General features: G+C 48.7%; 1 protein-coding gene across 5 annotated transcripts; it reads left to right on the forward strand.

Annotated features, from left to right (window-relative positions):
• The first annotated feature begins 474 nt into the window (after positions 1–474).
• On the forward strand, positions 475–15606 carry LOC144329466 (killer cell immunoglobulin-like receptor 3DS1). Of its 5 annotated transcripts, XM_077981853.1 has the most exons (9): positions 486–580; positions 2615–2650; positions 3399–3692; positions 5139–5438; positions 7053–7346; positions 9945–9995; positions 14203–14307; positions 14779–14834; positions 14931–15606. In XM_077981853.1, the coding sequence occupies exons 1-9, from the start codon at positions 547–549 to the stop codon at positions 15198–15200; spliced, it is 1440 nt and encodes a 479-aa protein (XP_077837979.1). In that variant the 5' UTR covers positions 486–546; the 3' UTR covers positions 15201–15606. The 5 variants fall into 5 exon arrangements, with proteins under 5 accessions (XP_077837981.1, XP_077837979.1, XP_077837983.1 ...); XM_077981855.1 differs by lacking the exon at positions 14779–14834 and having other exon boundaries at positions 475–580; XM_077981857.1 differs by lacking the exon at positions 14779–14834 and having other exon boundaries at positions 7203–7346.
• Positions 15607–17067: the final 1461 nt, after the last annotated feature.

The raw sequence follows: 17067 nt of genomic DNA on the forward strand, positions 1-17067 counted from the left end.
ATGTTGTGGGTTTTGCTGATGAAGAACAGTTCTAAGATTGTACATAATTGCATAATCCATCCCTGGGTATTTAAATCATTTAAACTGGTTCTGCTGTCATACTAGAAATACAAGCATGAAACATCCTTATGGTTTATTCGTCACAATTGCTCTGACAACGTTCATAATACCTATTAGATATTTTGCATATTACACACGAAGAAGAGTTTGAAACACAGATAAAAACAACAAAAATACGTGAAAAGTCTTTCACGTCAGCACAGATTTCAGTCACCTCGTGTCCGGGAGGTTGGATCTGTGACGTGTTTTGAGCTGATCATAGTGAAGGACACAAGGTGTCAGTTCTAGTGAGAACCATTTCCAGGAAGCCATTTTCCACTCTTGAGTGAGCACCCGCTGCACCTCATGCAAGGTAGGAAGAGCCTGCGTACGTCACCCTCCCATGATGTGGTCAGCACGTCAACTGCATGGGCAGGGCGCCAGATAACATCCTGTGCGCTGCTGAGCTGAGCTGGGGCGCGGCCGCCTGTCTGCACCGGCAGTACCATGTCGCTCATGGTTGTCAGTGTGGCGTGTGTTGGTGAGTCCTGGAAGGGAATCGACAGAGGAAGCTCTGGGGTGGAGATCTGGGCCTGGAGGGGAGATATGGGCCTGGGGTGGAGATATGATCCTGGAGTGGAGATCTGGGCCTGGAGTGGATTTATGGGCCTGGAGTGGAGATCTGGGCCTGGGGTGGAGATCTGGGCCTGGAGTGGAGGTATGGGCCTGGAGTGGAGATATGATCCTGGGGTGGAGATAAGGGCCTGGAGTGGAGATATGGGCCTGGAGTGGAGATCTGGGCCTGGAGTGGAGATCTGGGCCTGGAGTGGAGATATGATCCTGGCGTGGAGGTATGGGCCTGGAGTGGAGATATGATCCTGGAGTGGAGATATGGGCCTGGAGTGAAGATATGGGCTTGGAGTGGAGATATGATCCTTGAGTGGAGATATGATCCTGGAGTGGAGATATGATCCTGGAGTGGAGATACGATCTTGGAGTGGAGATATGGGCCTGGGGTGGAGATATGATCCTGGAGTGGAGATATGGGCCTGGAGTGGAGATATGGGCTTCGAGTGGAGATATGGGCCTGGAGTAGAGACCTGGGCCTGGGTGGAGATCTGGGCCTGGGGTGGAGGTATGGCCATGGAGTGGAGATATGATCCTGGAGTGGAGATATGATCCTGGAGTGGAGTTATGGCCTGGAGTGGAGATATGATCCTGGAGTGGAGGTATGGGCCTGGAGTGGAGATCTGGGCCTGGAGTGGAGATATGGGCCTAGAGTGGAGATATGGGCTTGGAGTGGAGATATGATCCTAGAGTGGAGATATGATCCTGGAGTGGATATCTGGGCCTGGAGTGGAGATTTGGGCCTGGAGTGGAGATATGGGCCTGGAGTGGAGATATGGGTCTGCGGTGGAGATATGGGCCTGGAGTGGAGATATGGGCCTGGGATGGAGATCTGGGTCTGGAGTAGAGATATGGGCCTGCAGTGGAGATACAAGTCTGGATTGGAGATCTGGGCCTGGAGTGGAGATATGGGTCTGGGGTGAAGATCTCATTCTGGAGTGGAGATCTGGGTCCGGAGTGGAGATATCGACCTGGAGTGAAGATCTGGGCCTGGGGTAGCGATCTAGGTCTGGAGTGGAGATATGGGTCTGGAGTGCAGATATGATCCTGGAGTGGAGATATGGGTCTGGGGTAGAGATATGGGGCTGGAAGGGAGATATGGGTTTGGAGTGGAGATATGGGCCTGGAGTGCAGATATGAGCCTGGAGGGGAGATATGGGTTTAGAGTGGAGATATGGGTCTGGAGTGGAGATATGGGCCTGGAGGGGAGATCTGGGCCTGGAGTGGAGATCTGGGCCTGGAGTGGAGATATGGGCCCGGAGTGGTGATATGGGCCTGGGGTAGAGATATGGACCTGGAGTGGAAATCCGGGCCTGGGGTGGAGATCTGGGTCTGGAGTGGTAATTTTGGCCTGGAGTGGAGATATTGGCCTGGGGTGGAGATCTGGGTCTGGAGTGGAGATTTGGGTCCGGAGTGGAGATTTGGGTCTGGAATGGAGACATGGGCCTGGCATGGAGGGATGGGCCTGGAGTGGAGACATGGGCCTGGGGTGGAGATATGGGCCTGGGGTGGAGATATTGGCCTGGGGTGGAGATCTGGGTCTGGAGTGGAGATCTGGGTCTGGAGTGCAGATCTGGGCCGGGAGTGGAGATCTGGGCCTGGCATGGAGGGATGGGCCTGGAGTGGAGATATGGGCCTGGATTGCAGATGTGAGCCTGGAAGGGAGATATGGGTTTGGAGCGGAGATATGGGTCTGGAGTAGAGATATCAGCATGGAGTGGAGATATGGGCCTGTTGTGTAGATCTAGGCCTGGGGTGCAGATCTGGATCAGGAGGCTGGGTCTCTGCACAGCTGAGATCCCTGCTGCGGGGGCAGGTGTGCAGCCAGGGTGAGTTTACCTTCAGCCCAGCAAGGGCCTGGCTGCCCAGACGCACAGCCCCGTGGGGGCAGCAGGGGAGGCCCTGGTTTGCCTGCAGATGGATCATCCATCATGATCTTTCTTTCCAGGGTTCTTCTTGGTCCAGAGGGCCTGTCCACACACGGGTGAGTCCTTCCCCAAACCTTAGGGTGTCATCTCCCCACCTGAGAGGATTTTCCTGAAACAAGAGGGAAGTCCTGTCAGACAGTGTCTCATAAACTAAGAAGGGGGCACCCTGGGGTGCTCGGCTCACACTTCTGACCTCGTCCTCTCCGGCTCTTCTTACCCTTGGCTGAGTCAAGCTCTGTGAAGACCGGGGTGAGCTTGGGGTGCTCCAAGCCGAGGTGTGCAGGGAGGAAGTGGTGTCAGCGACTGAGGAAGGGAGGGAAGCAGTGCTAGGAACAGCAGGTCCTCTGAGGACAAAGGTGTAACTCACACCCTCCAGTGTTTGCATGACGGTCAGGGCTGCAGTGTGGCTGCTGTCATTCTACCAGAAGAGGTGGGGAAACCACAGCCATGACCCTGACATTCCAAATCTTCTGATAGGGGCTCAGTTCATGCACTGGCTGATGTTCCATTCACAAAGGACATGCCCTCCATGCCGTGTCCACTTTGTGTTGTTTTATGTGAGTCATCTTGAAGTGTTAAAATCTAGTAAGAGTCCCTTATTCAGCACTTGTTCAAAGTTCTCAGCTGACACCTTTGTTGTAGGGAGATGGCATGTCCATGCTGGATAGGTTCTTCCTGTAGCCCTGGACACCCAGGTGTGGTAGGAGCCTTAGAAACATGGAAAGGGGAAGAATCTTCTGAGCACACGGAAGGAGGGGCGGCTCCACGTCCTCCTCTCTAAGGCGGCCCTTCCTTTTCCCCCAGGTGGTCAGGACAAGACCTCCCTGTCTGCCCGGCCCAGCGCTCTGGTGCCTCAGGAAGGACACGTGACTCTTCAGTGTCACTATCGTCGTGGGTTTAACAACTTTACCAACTTCACTCTGTACAAAGATGACAGAAGCCACGTTCCCGTCTTCCACAGCAGAATATTCCACCAGAGCTTCCTCATGGGCCCTGTGACCCCGGCACACGCAGGGACCTACAGATGTCGGGGTTCATACCCGCACTCCCCCACTGAGTGGTCGGCACTCAGTGACCCCCTGGCGATCAGGGTCACAGGTCAGAGGGCTCCTGTCTGGGCTTCTCCTTGTCCCACCTCCTGAATCCCAGAACTTCTGCTGGGAGTGTCCATCAGGGTCCCATCACCCAGGACCTGACTGTCTTTGGGGTAAAGGGGGATTGAATACAGGGAAATGGGTGCTGTGATGGGAAGAATAACTGTCCCCAATATGGTTACATTCTAATCCCTGGAGCCTGTGACTCTTTATGCTATAGGGCAGGGGACTGAAGGGGAAGATGGAGCTCAGGTTGTTGATGAGTTGACCTTGAGATGGGGAGACGGCCTGGACTGTCCCACTGGGCTCAGTGTAATCACAAGGGTCCTCGTGAGAGGAGGAGAAAGAAGGGAGTGGGGATTAGCGCAGCGTCATGGGAGACTCCATCAGCCACTGTGGGCATTGAAGGTGGAGGAAGGCCACGAGCCACAATGGCAGGTGGCCTCTACGGGCTGGAGAAGTCAAGAGAACTGCTCTGCTGAGTCTCCAGAGGGAACGCAGTTCTGTAGTCGCCTTGATTTTAGCCCAGGGAGAACTGGATCCAATTTCTGTCTCCAGAAGTGGAAGGGGTCAGTGTGTTCTCTCCTGCCGCCATGTTTGGGATAATTTTCTGCAGCAGCAACAGGAAACCAACACAGGAACATGGTCAAGGACAAGTTAGGAAACCAAACAACGATAGCTGGGCATGGTGGTGGGCGCGAGTAAACCAACGACTGGATTCAATCTCTTGAATCCGGGAGGAAGTGAGCCAAGACCACACCACTACACTCCAGCCTGGGTGAAAAAGTGACACTCTGTGTCAAAAATTAATTAATTAATCAATTAATTAATCAATTAATTAAAGAAACCAAACAAGGAGAACGTTGGCAACCCCGAGATCAGGAAGGGTGGGACGCTGATGCCACCACCAGGCTCCATCCACATAGGGAGAGGTCGATGCTCCTCGAACCAGCACCAGGAGCCACCCTGTGGAAGCTGAGGCCATGGAGAAGGCACAGGCATGGCAGGAGAGGCTCCCAATCCCCACCAGGAACAGTGGGTGTGGACACTGGTGCCTGCCTTACTGATCAGTTCATTCCTCCTGACAGGGACTCCAGTTTGTCCAAAACAGATTGAACCAGGCTGCTAAGAGCCTGGACATGCAGCCTGCCATGGTTCCTCTTCCAGCCCCACATAGACAGCAGGAAACAGATTAGTGGGAAACAGATACAGCAGCCTAAGAGATGAGGCTGAGCCCAGTGGGAAGGGCGTCCGAGGCTACTAGAGACAGATGGACAGAGAAGAGGGAGGGACACTGATGGAGGGACCTGCACCAGGGGATAAAAGACAGGGAGACACAGAGAGGGAGGAGAGAGACAGACAGCGGGGAGGGGAACCCTCACTCATTCCAGGTGCCATGGATATGATGACAAAGGGAGACGCCTTCTAAACTCACAACCTCTCTTTCTAGGAGTCCACAGAAAACCTTCCCTCCTGGCCCTCCCAGGTCCCCTGGTGAAATCAGGAGAGACGGTCACCCTACAATGTTCCTCAGATATCGTGTTTGAGCACTTCTTTCTGCACAGTGATGTGACCTTTGAGAAGCCCTTGCACCTTGTTGGAGAGCTCCACGGTGGGGGTTCCCAGGCCAACTACTCCATCAATTCCACGACGTCTGACCTTGCAGGGACCTACAGATGCTACGGTTCTGTCTCTCACTCCCCCTATGTGTTATCAGCTCCCAGTGACCCCCTGGACATCGTGATCACAGGTGAGAGTGTCCGGACATTCTTCTCATTGTCACTGGGACACAGAGTGAATGATCCAGGACTTGGAAGCCCCAGGTGGTCATGAGGAAGATGAGTGTGGGATTCTTATGGAGAGAGACTCACTTGGCGAGGTCTGTACCAACAGAGACAGAGAAACAGGAGACACAAGTACAGACCAGGTGTCATAACAGAGGACAGACACAGGGGCCATACAGGGAGGTAGAAAAGAGAGAAAGAGTTAAAGGGGACACTCAGACAGACAGACATGTCCCAGAGAGAGGCGTCCTTCTGTGCTGACTTTGCTCAGATACCTGGCACAGGTTACAAACTTCATTTCTGTTTTACCTCCACAAAGCGTTTCTACCAGGAGAACCCAAGGACACCCATATTTCTGTCCTGAGTCAGCCCCTGTGGCCTCAGACCTTGTGGCACCTACAGATGCCGTGTTTGTTCTGACACCTCTGCCTTCCGTGCAGTGGAGAGTCATCGTCCCAGGACATCGTGGCCCCAGAACACCAACCCCTGTATGCTGTGTGTACTTGGGGTCCCCACACTGGATTCTGAGGCTCATATTCCACATAACCCCACATATGATAGGATTCCTGAGAGACACAGGGACATCAAAAAGAAATCAGGAACATCAAAAAGCAAAGACATAAACACACAGAGAATGAGCCAGAGGAAGGAGATTGAGAGACTCACAGACACATAAAGAGACAGAAAAGTGGGCAGAGGAGTGGAGAGAATGATGGAAGGGAGGAGAGAAAAGCTCCAAAATCAGAACCCTGAAGGCGGGGGCACAAAGACAGAGAAAGATAAAGATGTGGGGATGGATTGCAGAGATTCCAAATAGAACTAGAGAGACTGAGAGGCAGAGAAAGACAAGGAGATGGAGAGAGACAGATGGTAGATGGATAGATAGATAGATATAGATAGATGATAAATAGGTAGATCATAGATAATGGATGGGTTATAGATACATAGATGGCAATTGATAGATAGATGATACATGGAGATGATGATGATGATAGATACATAGATCGATAGATAGATAGAGAGATAGATAGACACATAGATAGGTACATAGATACGTAGATGATACATAGAGACAGAGAGGCAGACAGATAGAGAGGGAATAGACAGATGATACATAGATATAGATAATAGATGGTGGATAGATAGAGAGACAGACAATTGATAGAGAGATAAATGATACATAGATATAGATTACAGATAGATAATTGATAGATTGACAGGTAGTAGATAGATAGATAGATCGATAGATAATAGATAGAAATGTTCAGAAGGTTATGAACAAGACAGAAAGTGAGAAACTCAGAATTAAAGAAAAAGGAAGATCAAGTCAAGAATCCAAGGAGGATCAGAGAGAAGAAAACAATACAAAAAGGGAAAACACACCTCAGGCTGGGGAAGTGAGGTCAGAGACCTAGAGAGACAGAGAAGGTGGAAGGAGGAAACAGACATGAAGAGAGACGGGGTGGAGGGTGACAGAGAGCATTAGGTCATAGATCCGAGGAGTGAGTTCTCAGCTCAGATGTGAGGGGAGCTGGGACAGGGAAGAACCTCCCTGAAGAAATTGCCTCTTCTCCCTCCAGGTCTATATGAGAAACCTTCTCTCTCAGCCCAGCCGGGCCCCACGGTTCAGGCAGGAGAGAACGTGACCTTGTCCTGCAGCTCCCGGTGCTCCTTTGACATGTACCATCTATCCAGGGAGGGGGAGGCCCGTGAACTTAGTCTCTCTGCAGTGCGAAGCGTCAACGGAACATTCCAGGGCGACTTCCCTCTGGGCCCTGCCACCCATGGAGGAACCTACAGATGCTTCGGTTCTTTCCGTACCGCACCCTACAAGTGGTCACACCCGAGTGACCCACTGCCCGTTTCTGTCACAGGTGAGGAAAGCACATGCCTGTCCCATGTCTTATGATCCCAGAGCCATAGCTGAGGAACTTCCTGCTGATGATGGAGAGAAGCATGGACAGGTTCAGAGAGAAGATCAAGCCTCGGTGTGAGGGTGGGATCAGGAGGCAGGATGGCAGAGAGGGCACCTCCAAACCCTCCTGCATGGCCTGCGTGGTGGTCCGCGGTCAGGGCTCCAGGCACCCAGGCAGATGGAGAAACTGGTCAGGACAGACCCAGAGGAGGGAGACTGGGCTCAGTTTGGGGAGATCAGAGGTTCCCTCAGCCCCTCAATCTTACTCATTTCCCGGAAGCCCATCCTGGCCTCTCACCCACAGACATATCATCACCAGCAACCCTTACACCCTTTTCTTTTCATTTGAAAAAATATTTGTTGAGGTTAAAAATACCTATAAAATTGACCACCTTTACCATTTTTAAGTGTAAAGTCTAGTGGTCATAAATACATTTATATTCTGTTTTTGGTTTGTTTTTTGTTTTGTGTTGTTTTTACCCTCCACCATTCCCTTCCTGGCCTCTGGTAGCCACCATTCTACTCTCTACCTTCTTGAGATCCACTTTAGAGCTCTTGCATAAGGGTGAGAATTGGGAATTTTTGTAATGAGCTCCAGTTCCAATCATGGCCTGCAAATGTCGGATGTTATTTTCTCTATGGATGACTAGTCTCCACTGTGTGTATGTACTACATTCTCTCTATCCGTTCATCCACTGATGGGCAGGTAGCTGGACTCCACATCTTGGCTACTGTGAACTGTGCTGGAACAGTCATGGGAGTGCAGATAGAACTTCCATACACTGAAGTCCTTTCTATTGGATGTAAACCCAGTAGTGAATTTGTGAATACTATGAAAATTCTCTTTTTAGTCTTTTGTTTGGTTTTTGTTTTTGAGGCAGAGCTTTCCTCTGTAGCCCAGGCTGGAGTGCAACTGACACAATCTAGGCTCAGTGCAACTGACACAATCTAGGCTCATTGCAACCTCCTGGGAGGCAGAGGTCTCCTGGATTCAAATGATTCTTCTGCCTCAGTCTCCCTGGGAGCTGGGATTACAGGTGTACGCCACAACGCCTAGCTACGTTTTGTATTTTTTAGTACAAACAGGGTTTCCCCATATTGGCCAGGCTGCTCTCATACTCCTGACCTCAAAGTGCTGGGATTACAAGCATGAGCCACCATGCCCAGCCTCTTTTTAGTTTCTTAAAGAAGTTCCATACTTTTCTGCATAATGGCTGTACTAATTTACCTTCCTACCAACAGGGTACCAGGGTTCTCCTTTTCCTACCATCTTGCCAGCATTTGTTTTGCTTGTCATATGGATAAAAGCCATTTTAATGGGGTGAGATGTAAATTCATTGTGATTTTTCATTTGTATTCCTCTGATGATGAGAGATACTGAACACTTTCATACACATGATGGCCATTTATATGTTTTATTTGTGGAGAAATGTCTGTTCAGGTCTTTTGTTCATTTTTTAATTAAATTCTTTGTTTTATTGAGTTATGTGAGCTTCTTATATTTCCAGTTATAAATCCCGTCTCAGATGCATAGTCTGCAAATATTTCCTCCCATTCTGTGGGTTGTCTCTTCACTTTGTTGGTTGCTTGTTTTGCAATGCAGAAGCTGCTTAGTTTGATGTAATCCCTGTGGTCTGCTTTTTACTTTGATTACTTGTGTTTCTGAGGTTTTAAACAAAATGTCTTTTCTCAGACAAATGTCCTGAAGCATTTCCCCAATATTTTCTTCTATGTGTTTCATAGGTTCAGGACTTAGACTCATGTATTTAATGCTTTTTGATTTCACTTTTGTGAATGGTGAGAGGTAGAGGTGCAGTTTCATTCCCTGCATGCAGATAACCCGTTTTCCCCGCATCGTTTATTGAAAAGACTGTCCTTTCCTGATTGTAGGTTCTTGACACCTTTCTCAAAATGCATTGGATTGGCTGGGCATGGTGGCTCACACCTGCAGTCCCAGCACTGTCAGAGGGCAAGGTGGGTGGATCACCTGAGACCAGGAGTTCGAGGCCCGCCTGGCCAACATAGTAAACCCTGTCTCCACTAAAAGTACAAAAATTAGCTGAGCATGGTGGTCAGCGCCTGTAATACCACTACTTGAGAGTCTGAGGCAAGAAAATTGCTTGAATTCAGGAGACAGAGGTTGCTGTGAGCCGAGATTGCACCTCTGCACTCCAGCCTGAGTAACAGAGCAAGATTCCATCTCAAAAAAAAAAAAGAAAAAATGCCATTGAATGTAGATGCATAGATTATATCTGTGTTCTTCATTTTGCTCCGTTGTTCTACACACTTTTCTTCATGCCAACGTCATGCTGTTTTGCTTACTACAGCTCTGTAACATATCTTTAAGTCAGGTAATGTGATGTTCCTGTTTCCTCTATATATCTTAAAGTCTCAAGACAAGGGGCAACACATACAAAAATCGCGGAGAAGAGAATCCCAGGACTCCCAGAGCCAGTGTTGGATAACAGAGTGTTGGCCATGAATGAACCTCAAAGATTTCCCCTGAGTAGAGGACAGGCACCCTCATTTCCTCTCCTCTCTCCTGTCTCTATTCTAGGAAACCCTTCAAGTAGTTGGCCTTCACCCACTGAACCAAGCTGCAAAACCAGTGAGTAAAGAATCCCTCTTATCTCTGCTTTTGGAAACCTGGGGAGGTGGAAGCCTTGGATTCAAGCCTTGGCTCAGCACCTCCCAGCTCTGATTGTGGGCCTGTCTTCCACCATCTCTCTGAACTCCAGACACTCCAACAGCAAAAGGGATCTTGGCCCAGCACAGGGCTCAGTGAAGTCTCTTAATCTCTAATCTTCTGCAGCTGAGACCTCCTACATGCTGGAAGAATGATTGCAAATCTGACATCCTTCTCAGGAAAAATGCAGTGTTTGTTCTCCCTGCATTCCTAACTGGAGGATAAATTCCTGGGGGCTTGAAAGAGGGAAGGGAAGGGAACATCTAATGAGGGCGAGGTGTTTCCGAGAAGTTCCACTTGCCAAGGAATGAGCTCCTGTTGGTCATGAGGCAACCCTGGCTGACTCAGCAGAGCAAGAGCCTCGAGTAACAGAGAACAGAGCTCATGCACGCACACTTCGACTCACTGACTCATTCAGCCATGGCCCCATGCTCAGGCTGTGCAGTTGGAATCCTTTCCTACTGTTGCCATAACAAATTTCCACAAAATTGGTGGATGAAAACAAAACGGCTTTTTAATTATCTTACAGTGCTGTAGCTCAAAGGATGAAATGCACCTCACTGGGCTAAAATCAAGGTGACAGCAAGGCTGCCTTCCCTCTGAAGGTTCCAGGCAAGAATCTGCTTTCCACATGTCCCAGTTTCTAGAGGTTCCCACGTTCCTTGGCTCCTGGTCCCCTTCCTCCTTCCTCAAAACCCACAAAGACTGGTCACGTCTCACATGGCATCACTCAGACCCTTCTTCCTTATCCACGCCTCTTTCTCTGAATGTTCCTCTGCTTTCTTCCTCATTTCTTAAGGACTTTGGGATTTTATTGGGTTCACCAAGATTATCTATCATCATCTCCCTAATATCATCCAGGATACCCTCCTTTTCATTTCAGCTGATTAGCAACCGTAATTCCATCTGAAATCTTCATTCCTCTTTTTCACGTAAAATCACATGTTCACAAGGTATGAAGGCTAGGACAGGGATATTTTTGGGGTGGAGTGGATTCTCCTGCCTTCCACAAATAGTAAACAGGATGCATTTGGCCTGTGCTCTTGGGACACTGACGTTGCAGATGGGTAAATGAGAGAAAAGAAAATGAATGCACAAGTGGATCAATAAATGGCTGATCCATTGGGAAACATTATGTATTTATTAAGACGGAGTCTCGCTCTATCCCCTAGGCTGGAGTGCAGCGTCACGATCTTGGCTCACTGCAACCTCCGCCTCCTGGGTTCAAGTGATTCTTCTGCCTCAGCCTCTCAAGTAGCTTGGATACAGGCCCCCGCCGCCACACCTGGCTAATTCTTTTTGTAGTTTTTTGGTAGAGACGATGTTTCACCATGTGGCCCAGTCTATCTCCAACTCCCTATCTAAAGTAATCCGACCGTCTCAGCCTCCCAAAGTGCTCGGATTATAGGCGTGAACCACGGCACCCAGCCAGAATTTAAACTAAATAACAGATAATGCTGAGTGTATGATTTCAGGTCACAGAGAAGTTCTCACTGATCAAATAATACTTGTGATCTTAACGAAAAAAAATAGATCAACCCCTGGAAGACTGGCGGAAGGATTTTCCACACATAGCAGTCAGCCGTGAAGGCACAAAGGTGAAAACAATCTTATGTGGAAGGAAGAGGCTCTGCCTGAAGTGCTGGGAATGAGATGGGAGAATTACAAGACCGCTGGAGAGAGAGAAGAGCACACTGGGCACACAGGAAACTAAGGAGGACAAGGAGTGTGTGTTTTATACGCACAGCCCTTGGATTCACCTCGGGCAAACTAGGAATCCGTACATGATTAATAGTGACTGACATGAACATAAGGGAGGCCCAGATGCGTAACTGGAATCTAGGAGATCGTGGAAAAGGCGATTCCCGCCCCACTGGTGAAATGTGTTGTGTATTTAGACACTAAATGAATGAAGTAGATGGATATAAGATGTGTATGTGAGGTAGAATAATTCACAGGGAGGGCTTGCCTGGTTTGATTTTTCCTAATTGTTCAATCTTCACTTCATTAATTTCTTTCTGAGATTTACTTTTCCTACATGTAAATCAGTACCTGGCAGAGGTCTGATTGATACATGAGGCGTGGTGCAAAGGAATAGACTTATTAATATAACACGCAAGGTTGTGAACGGTGACTCACACCTGTAACCCAACATTTTGGGAGGCTGAGGCGGATGGATCCATTGAGGTCAGGAGTTCAAGACCAGCCCGGACAACATGCTCAAACCCAACTCTACTAAATAAACAAAAACTAGCTGGGCATGGTGGCGGGTGCCTGTAATACCAGCTATTCGGGAGGCTGAAGCCGGAGAATGGCTTCCACCCGGGAGGCAGAGGTTTCAGTGAGCCGAGATTGCATCATTGGACTACACCCTGGGCAACACATTGAGACTTCATCTCAAAAAATAAAAGTACAAAACACATAATTGTCATATAACATACAGAAATGACAAAGGCACTTCAATCCCAATTATCATTTTTCTGTTTCTCTATAACGACTTCTTTGATCCTTTATCTTATCCATTAGAAAATCAGCCAAAAACGTCTTCCCTGTTTGCTTTCCATGAGCCTGAGATCATATGGAAAATATGAAAGGCCCCCGAACCCACCAGCACAGGCCCTGGAATAGAGAAAGTTCTCTGTTCATGGCATAAAACTTGCCCCCTCACCCAAATCCCCCACCTCACCCTTACTCCCTATCACATTAAGAGACACAGATAGACCATGGGAAGGTAAAAACTAACATTCTTTGGAGCTCAGACCTTGGACTCAGAGACCAGCACCAGCACCATCTCCTGGTTACCTTTTGTACGAATTCACAGGACAGGTTGTACGGAAGCAATAGACGATAGAGGAGGTTGTCCTTCCTCCGGACTCTCAGGTAGAACAGCAGCCTAATATATGACTCCTGAGATCACAAAAAGGAGCACGTTCTTCACGAGCTTCATCATTATTTCCTGGCTGTTGGATATATGACAGTTCTACTTGACTATTCTGATCTTGATTTCACTTTATGCCTTTTCTTCCTGAATGTAATGTGTTTGAGTCAAGAGGGTTCTGGCCGTAGAAATTGTAAAGCACATTCACTGTGTATCAATCCCAGTCCAGTCTTCCCAGAGAAGACTCTAAACACCTCCTGTACTGCACCTGGGGCTCTGCCAGTTTCTGTCACTCACCGTCACTCCAGGGAGACAGAACGCACAGAGAATACATGACATAGGCAGGTTCATTACTAACGGATAACCAGCAAGTGACAACAGAAGCCTGCATTTCAGTGTGAGCCAGTCCCCCAAGGCTCAGAAAAGCTGCTCGGGACATATGGAGTCACCCCATTTGCACTGCAGCTGGGGGAACCCAGAAAGCAGCCCTGCCTGGGTTTTGTACCCTGGAGCCACAGGAAGCACTGAGCTAAAGCACTGCATGACGTCCTCCTCTGGGAAGAACAGGAAGACAGCCCAGGCTGTTCTGGGACGTTCCTCCTGATCTCAGGATGTTGCCGTCTTAGTCCCTTTTTGAGGCTGTGAAAGAACACTTGAGCCTGGGTAACTTCTACAGAAAAGAGAATTGGTTGACTCACGGTTCTGCAAGGTGTACAAGAGGCAGGACACCAGCATCTATTTCTGGCTGTGGCCTCAGGCTGCTCCTACTCTGGTAGAAGAGACGGGGGCCTACATGTGCAGAGACCACCGAGATCACACAGCAAGACAGGGAGAAACGGGGTGTGATGGAGCTTCCAAGCTCTTTTTAAGAACCAACTCTCCAGAGTACTAATAGAGGGAGAACGTGCTAACCCTGTCGTGTGGGGCAGCATTAATCTATTCATGATGGATCCACCCCCATCACCCGAACACCTCCCGATTGGCCCAACCTCCCACACTCAGGGTTAAATTTCAAAGTGAAGCTTCCGGGGGGTCAAATATCCATACGATAGCAGGTGTCTCATCGGCACATTCCGTGGTTATTATGAAAACTATAACTGAGAAACCAGGAGAAAGCTGGGTCTCCCACCACGTGGGTGCTTGTCCTAAAGAGATGTTTTATGGGGTTGCCTGGCAACCAAGAAATGAGAGACAATCCTCAAAGAGGAACTGCTATGGTGAGCTTCTCATTGGATTTCCATCTTCCTCCAGGTATCACCAGACACCTGCCTATTGTGATTAGGTACTCGGTGGCCACCATCATCTTCACCATCCTCCTCTTCTTTCTCCTTCGTCGTTGGTGCTCCGACAAAAAGAGTAAGTCTCACGAAGCAGAGGCCAGAGACCTCAGGGCCGTGTGGGGAGGGAGGATGAGGAGGGATGGGAGCACGCAGGTGTGTGTTTCTCACCGGCAGGATGGTCTCTGGCCCAAGGCAGGAGCCACAGAGGCAGAGCTTTCTAGAGAGAGCACCAGACACCCTGTCCCTGCCTTCAGCTCACAGACCATTGCCTGCTTCTGAACTGTATCCTCATGTCCCTGGAGCCACTGACATCCAGGAGAAGGTTCCATGACAGGCAGAAAGTGGGAGGCAGAATCACTGGGATGGGAACTGACAGCTCTTCATGGGATGGGCCTTGCACTCAGAGAGACAGAATGTCTGAGTCTGGCTGTTGGCAGCTGAGGGACCTCAGGCACCTACAGTCTCCCGCTGCGTGTTGGGCTCTGCACATGAAACGAGGACCCAGACGTGCCCTCCCAGCTCTTTTGATGACTTCCGTCTCCTACAGATGCTGCTGTAATGGACCAAGAGCCTGTGGGGGACAGAACAATGAACAGGGAGATAGTCCTCCTAAGGCCAGCCTCATGGTTATAGTCTTATTCCCTACTAGTCCTGAAGAATGTGAGTCCCCTCCCTCACTCAACATTTCCCTCTCTCCAGGACTCTGATAAACCAGACCCTCAGGAGATGACATACGCACAGTTGGATCACTGCGTTTTCACACGGGGAAAAATCACTCGCCCTTCTCAGAGGCCCAAGACACCCCCAACAGATACCAGCGTGTACACGGAGCTTCCAGATGCTGAGCCCAGATCGTTGTCTCCAGCCCAGGAGCACCACAGACAGGCCTGGAGGGGGTCTTCTAGGGAGACAACAGCCCTGTCTCAAAACCAGCTTCACAGCTCCAATGTACCAGCAGCTGGAATCTGAAATCTCTACTCTGCATCTTAGAGCATTGCTCTTCCTCACACCACAAATCTGCTGGCTCTGTCTTGCTTACCAACGTCTGCGGTTCCCACTGCCTGCTGGAGAGAAAACGCACTCCTTTGCTTAGCCTACAATTCTCCCCTTCACTTGACCCCTGCCCACTTCTCCAACCTAACTGGCTTACTTCCTAGTCCTACTTGAGGCTGCAGTCACACTGAGGAACTCAAAATTCCCAACATACAAGAGGCTCCCTCTTAACACTGCACTTAGACTCATGCTGTTCCACCTTCCCTCATGCTGTTCCACTTCCCCTCAGACGATTTTTCAGTCTTCTGTCATCAGTAAACCTTATAAAAATTTGTTGTGATTTCTATGTAGCTCTCTCCTCTTCAAATAAATGTGTCTGCCCTCATTCTTTAGGTGACTCTTTTTTTGCCTAAAGTTTCCGGTGTTATCATTACTATGTCCATATAGCCCCACATGTTCTCCACTGGGTTCTCATCCCTGGAATCTGAGCTTCTGGAAGCAGGTGGAGCCTGATTTGTCTCTGGGACTCCAATTTCCATCCAACGAGGCAGCATATATGAGGTTCCAATGATCATGAATCAGAGGAACAAGTGATATTCTTACTCTCTGCAGACCTGGAAAGCTGGCAGAGCCATTCCAGGATGAAACATCTGTAGAGTCATAGGCCTTGTTAGTCTCATCTCCACGGGGACACAGGTCCACACATCATCTTCATACTATAAATACACAGTCGTTCCTCCAGATCTGTGGGGTTTACAGGTGTTTATTGAACCAACTATAAATCAAATATATTCAGAGAATAAATCTGCAAAGTTTCGAAGAGCAAAACTATGTTGAATGGACACAAATGGAATGGTGTGTAGGCTGTGTCAGGAATTATAAGTAATCTAGAGATGATTTCATGTATATAGGAGGATGAGCATGGGTTATATGCAAACGCTGTACCATTTTATGTAAGAGGCTTGAGCATCTGCAGATTGTGGTATCTCGGCGGAGATCCTGAAACCAATCACCCACGAATAGTGAAGGACGACTGTATCTAACTTTTATTTCTCAATTTTAAATATAAATCATAAAAAATTTACAATAACAAGATAAAAAACAAGAAGTGTTTTATAGTGTGAGACCACGTTTAGATTTATTTTTTTCTATGCGTAACCTTTCAGCCCGTGTTATCTATTGAGAAGACATTCTATTCCTCCTTCAACCACACGACAGCCTTTGTCAACTCTAACGGGGCTGTGTGTACACGGATGTATTTTAGAGACTGTTTTCCAATAAGGGGCTCTCTGCGTTCACTCTCTTGAGGATGCTGCACATTCCTTAGGCTTATACAAACCCTTACAATTTGGTAGCTGGAGTCCTCTACTTTTTTATTATAGGCTATTTGCTAGGATTTTTAAAATATTTCTTGAGGCGGAGTCTCGCTCTGTCGCCCAGGCTGGACTGCAGTGGCACGATCTCAGCTCACTGCAACTTCCGCCTCCCAGGTTCAAGCGATTCTCCTGCCTCAGCCTCTTGAGTAGCTGACATTAGCTCGGGACGAGGCACAGCTAATTTTTGTATTTTTAGCAGAGACAAGGCTTCACTAAGTTGGCCAGGGAGGTCTCGAACTCCCAACCTCCGTTGATCTGCAAACCTCGGCTTCCCAAAGTGCTGGGGGACACTTGATTTTCTATAGCATTATGTTACTGGATATTTCCATACAATTTAAATGAAGGAGGCAGAGAGACAGAGAGAGAGTGAACCATAAGTTCGGGGCGCTGGACTCTTGGGTCATGAGACAAATTGCAGATAAAACGACAAAAATCCAGAATTGACATGTTGTGGGTTTTGCTGATAA

Source organism: Macaca mulatta, chromosome 19 (genome assembly GCF_049350105.2).
Source record: "Macaca mulatta isolate MMU2019108-1 chromosome 19, T2T-MMU8v2.0, whole genome shotgun sequence".
Lineage (NCBI taxonomy): Eukaryota > Metazoa > Chordata > Mammalia > Primates > Cercopithecidae > Macaca > Macaca mulatta.

What these genes read in the sequence shown, in the direction of transcription:
- LOC144329466 (XM_077981853.1), top strand. Translation starts at nt 547, where the DNA reads ATGTCGCTCATGGTTGTCAGTGTGGCGTGTGTTG. An exon ending in ACTGCCCGTTTCTGTCACAG is followed by an intron (nt 7,347 to 9,944) that starts GTGAGGAAAGCA and finishes TCTCTATTCTAG; the next exon opens with GAAACCCTTCAAGTAGTTGG. An exon ending in GAACAATGAACAGGGAGATA is followed by an intron (nt 14,835 to 14,930) that starts GTCCTCCTAAGG and finishes CCCTCTCTCCAG; the next exon opens with GACTCTGATAAACCAGACCC.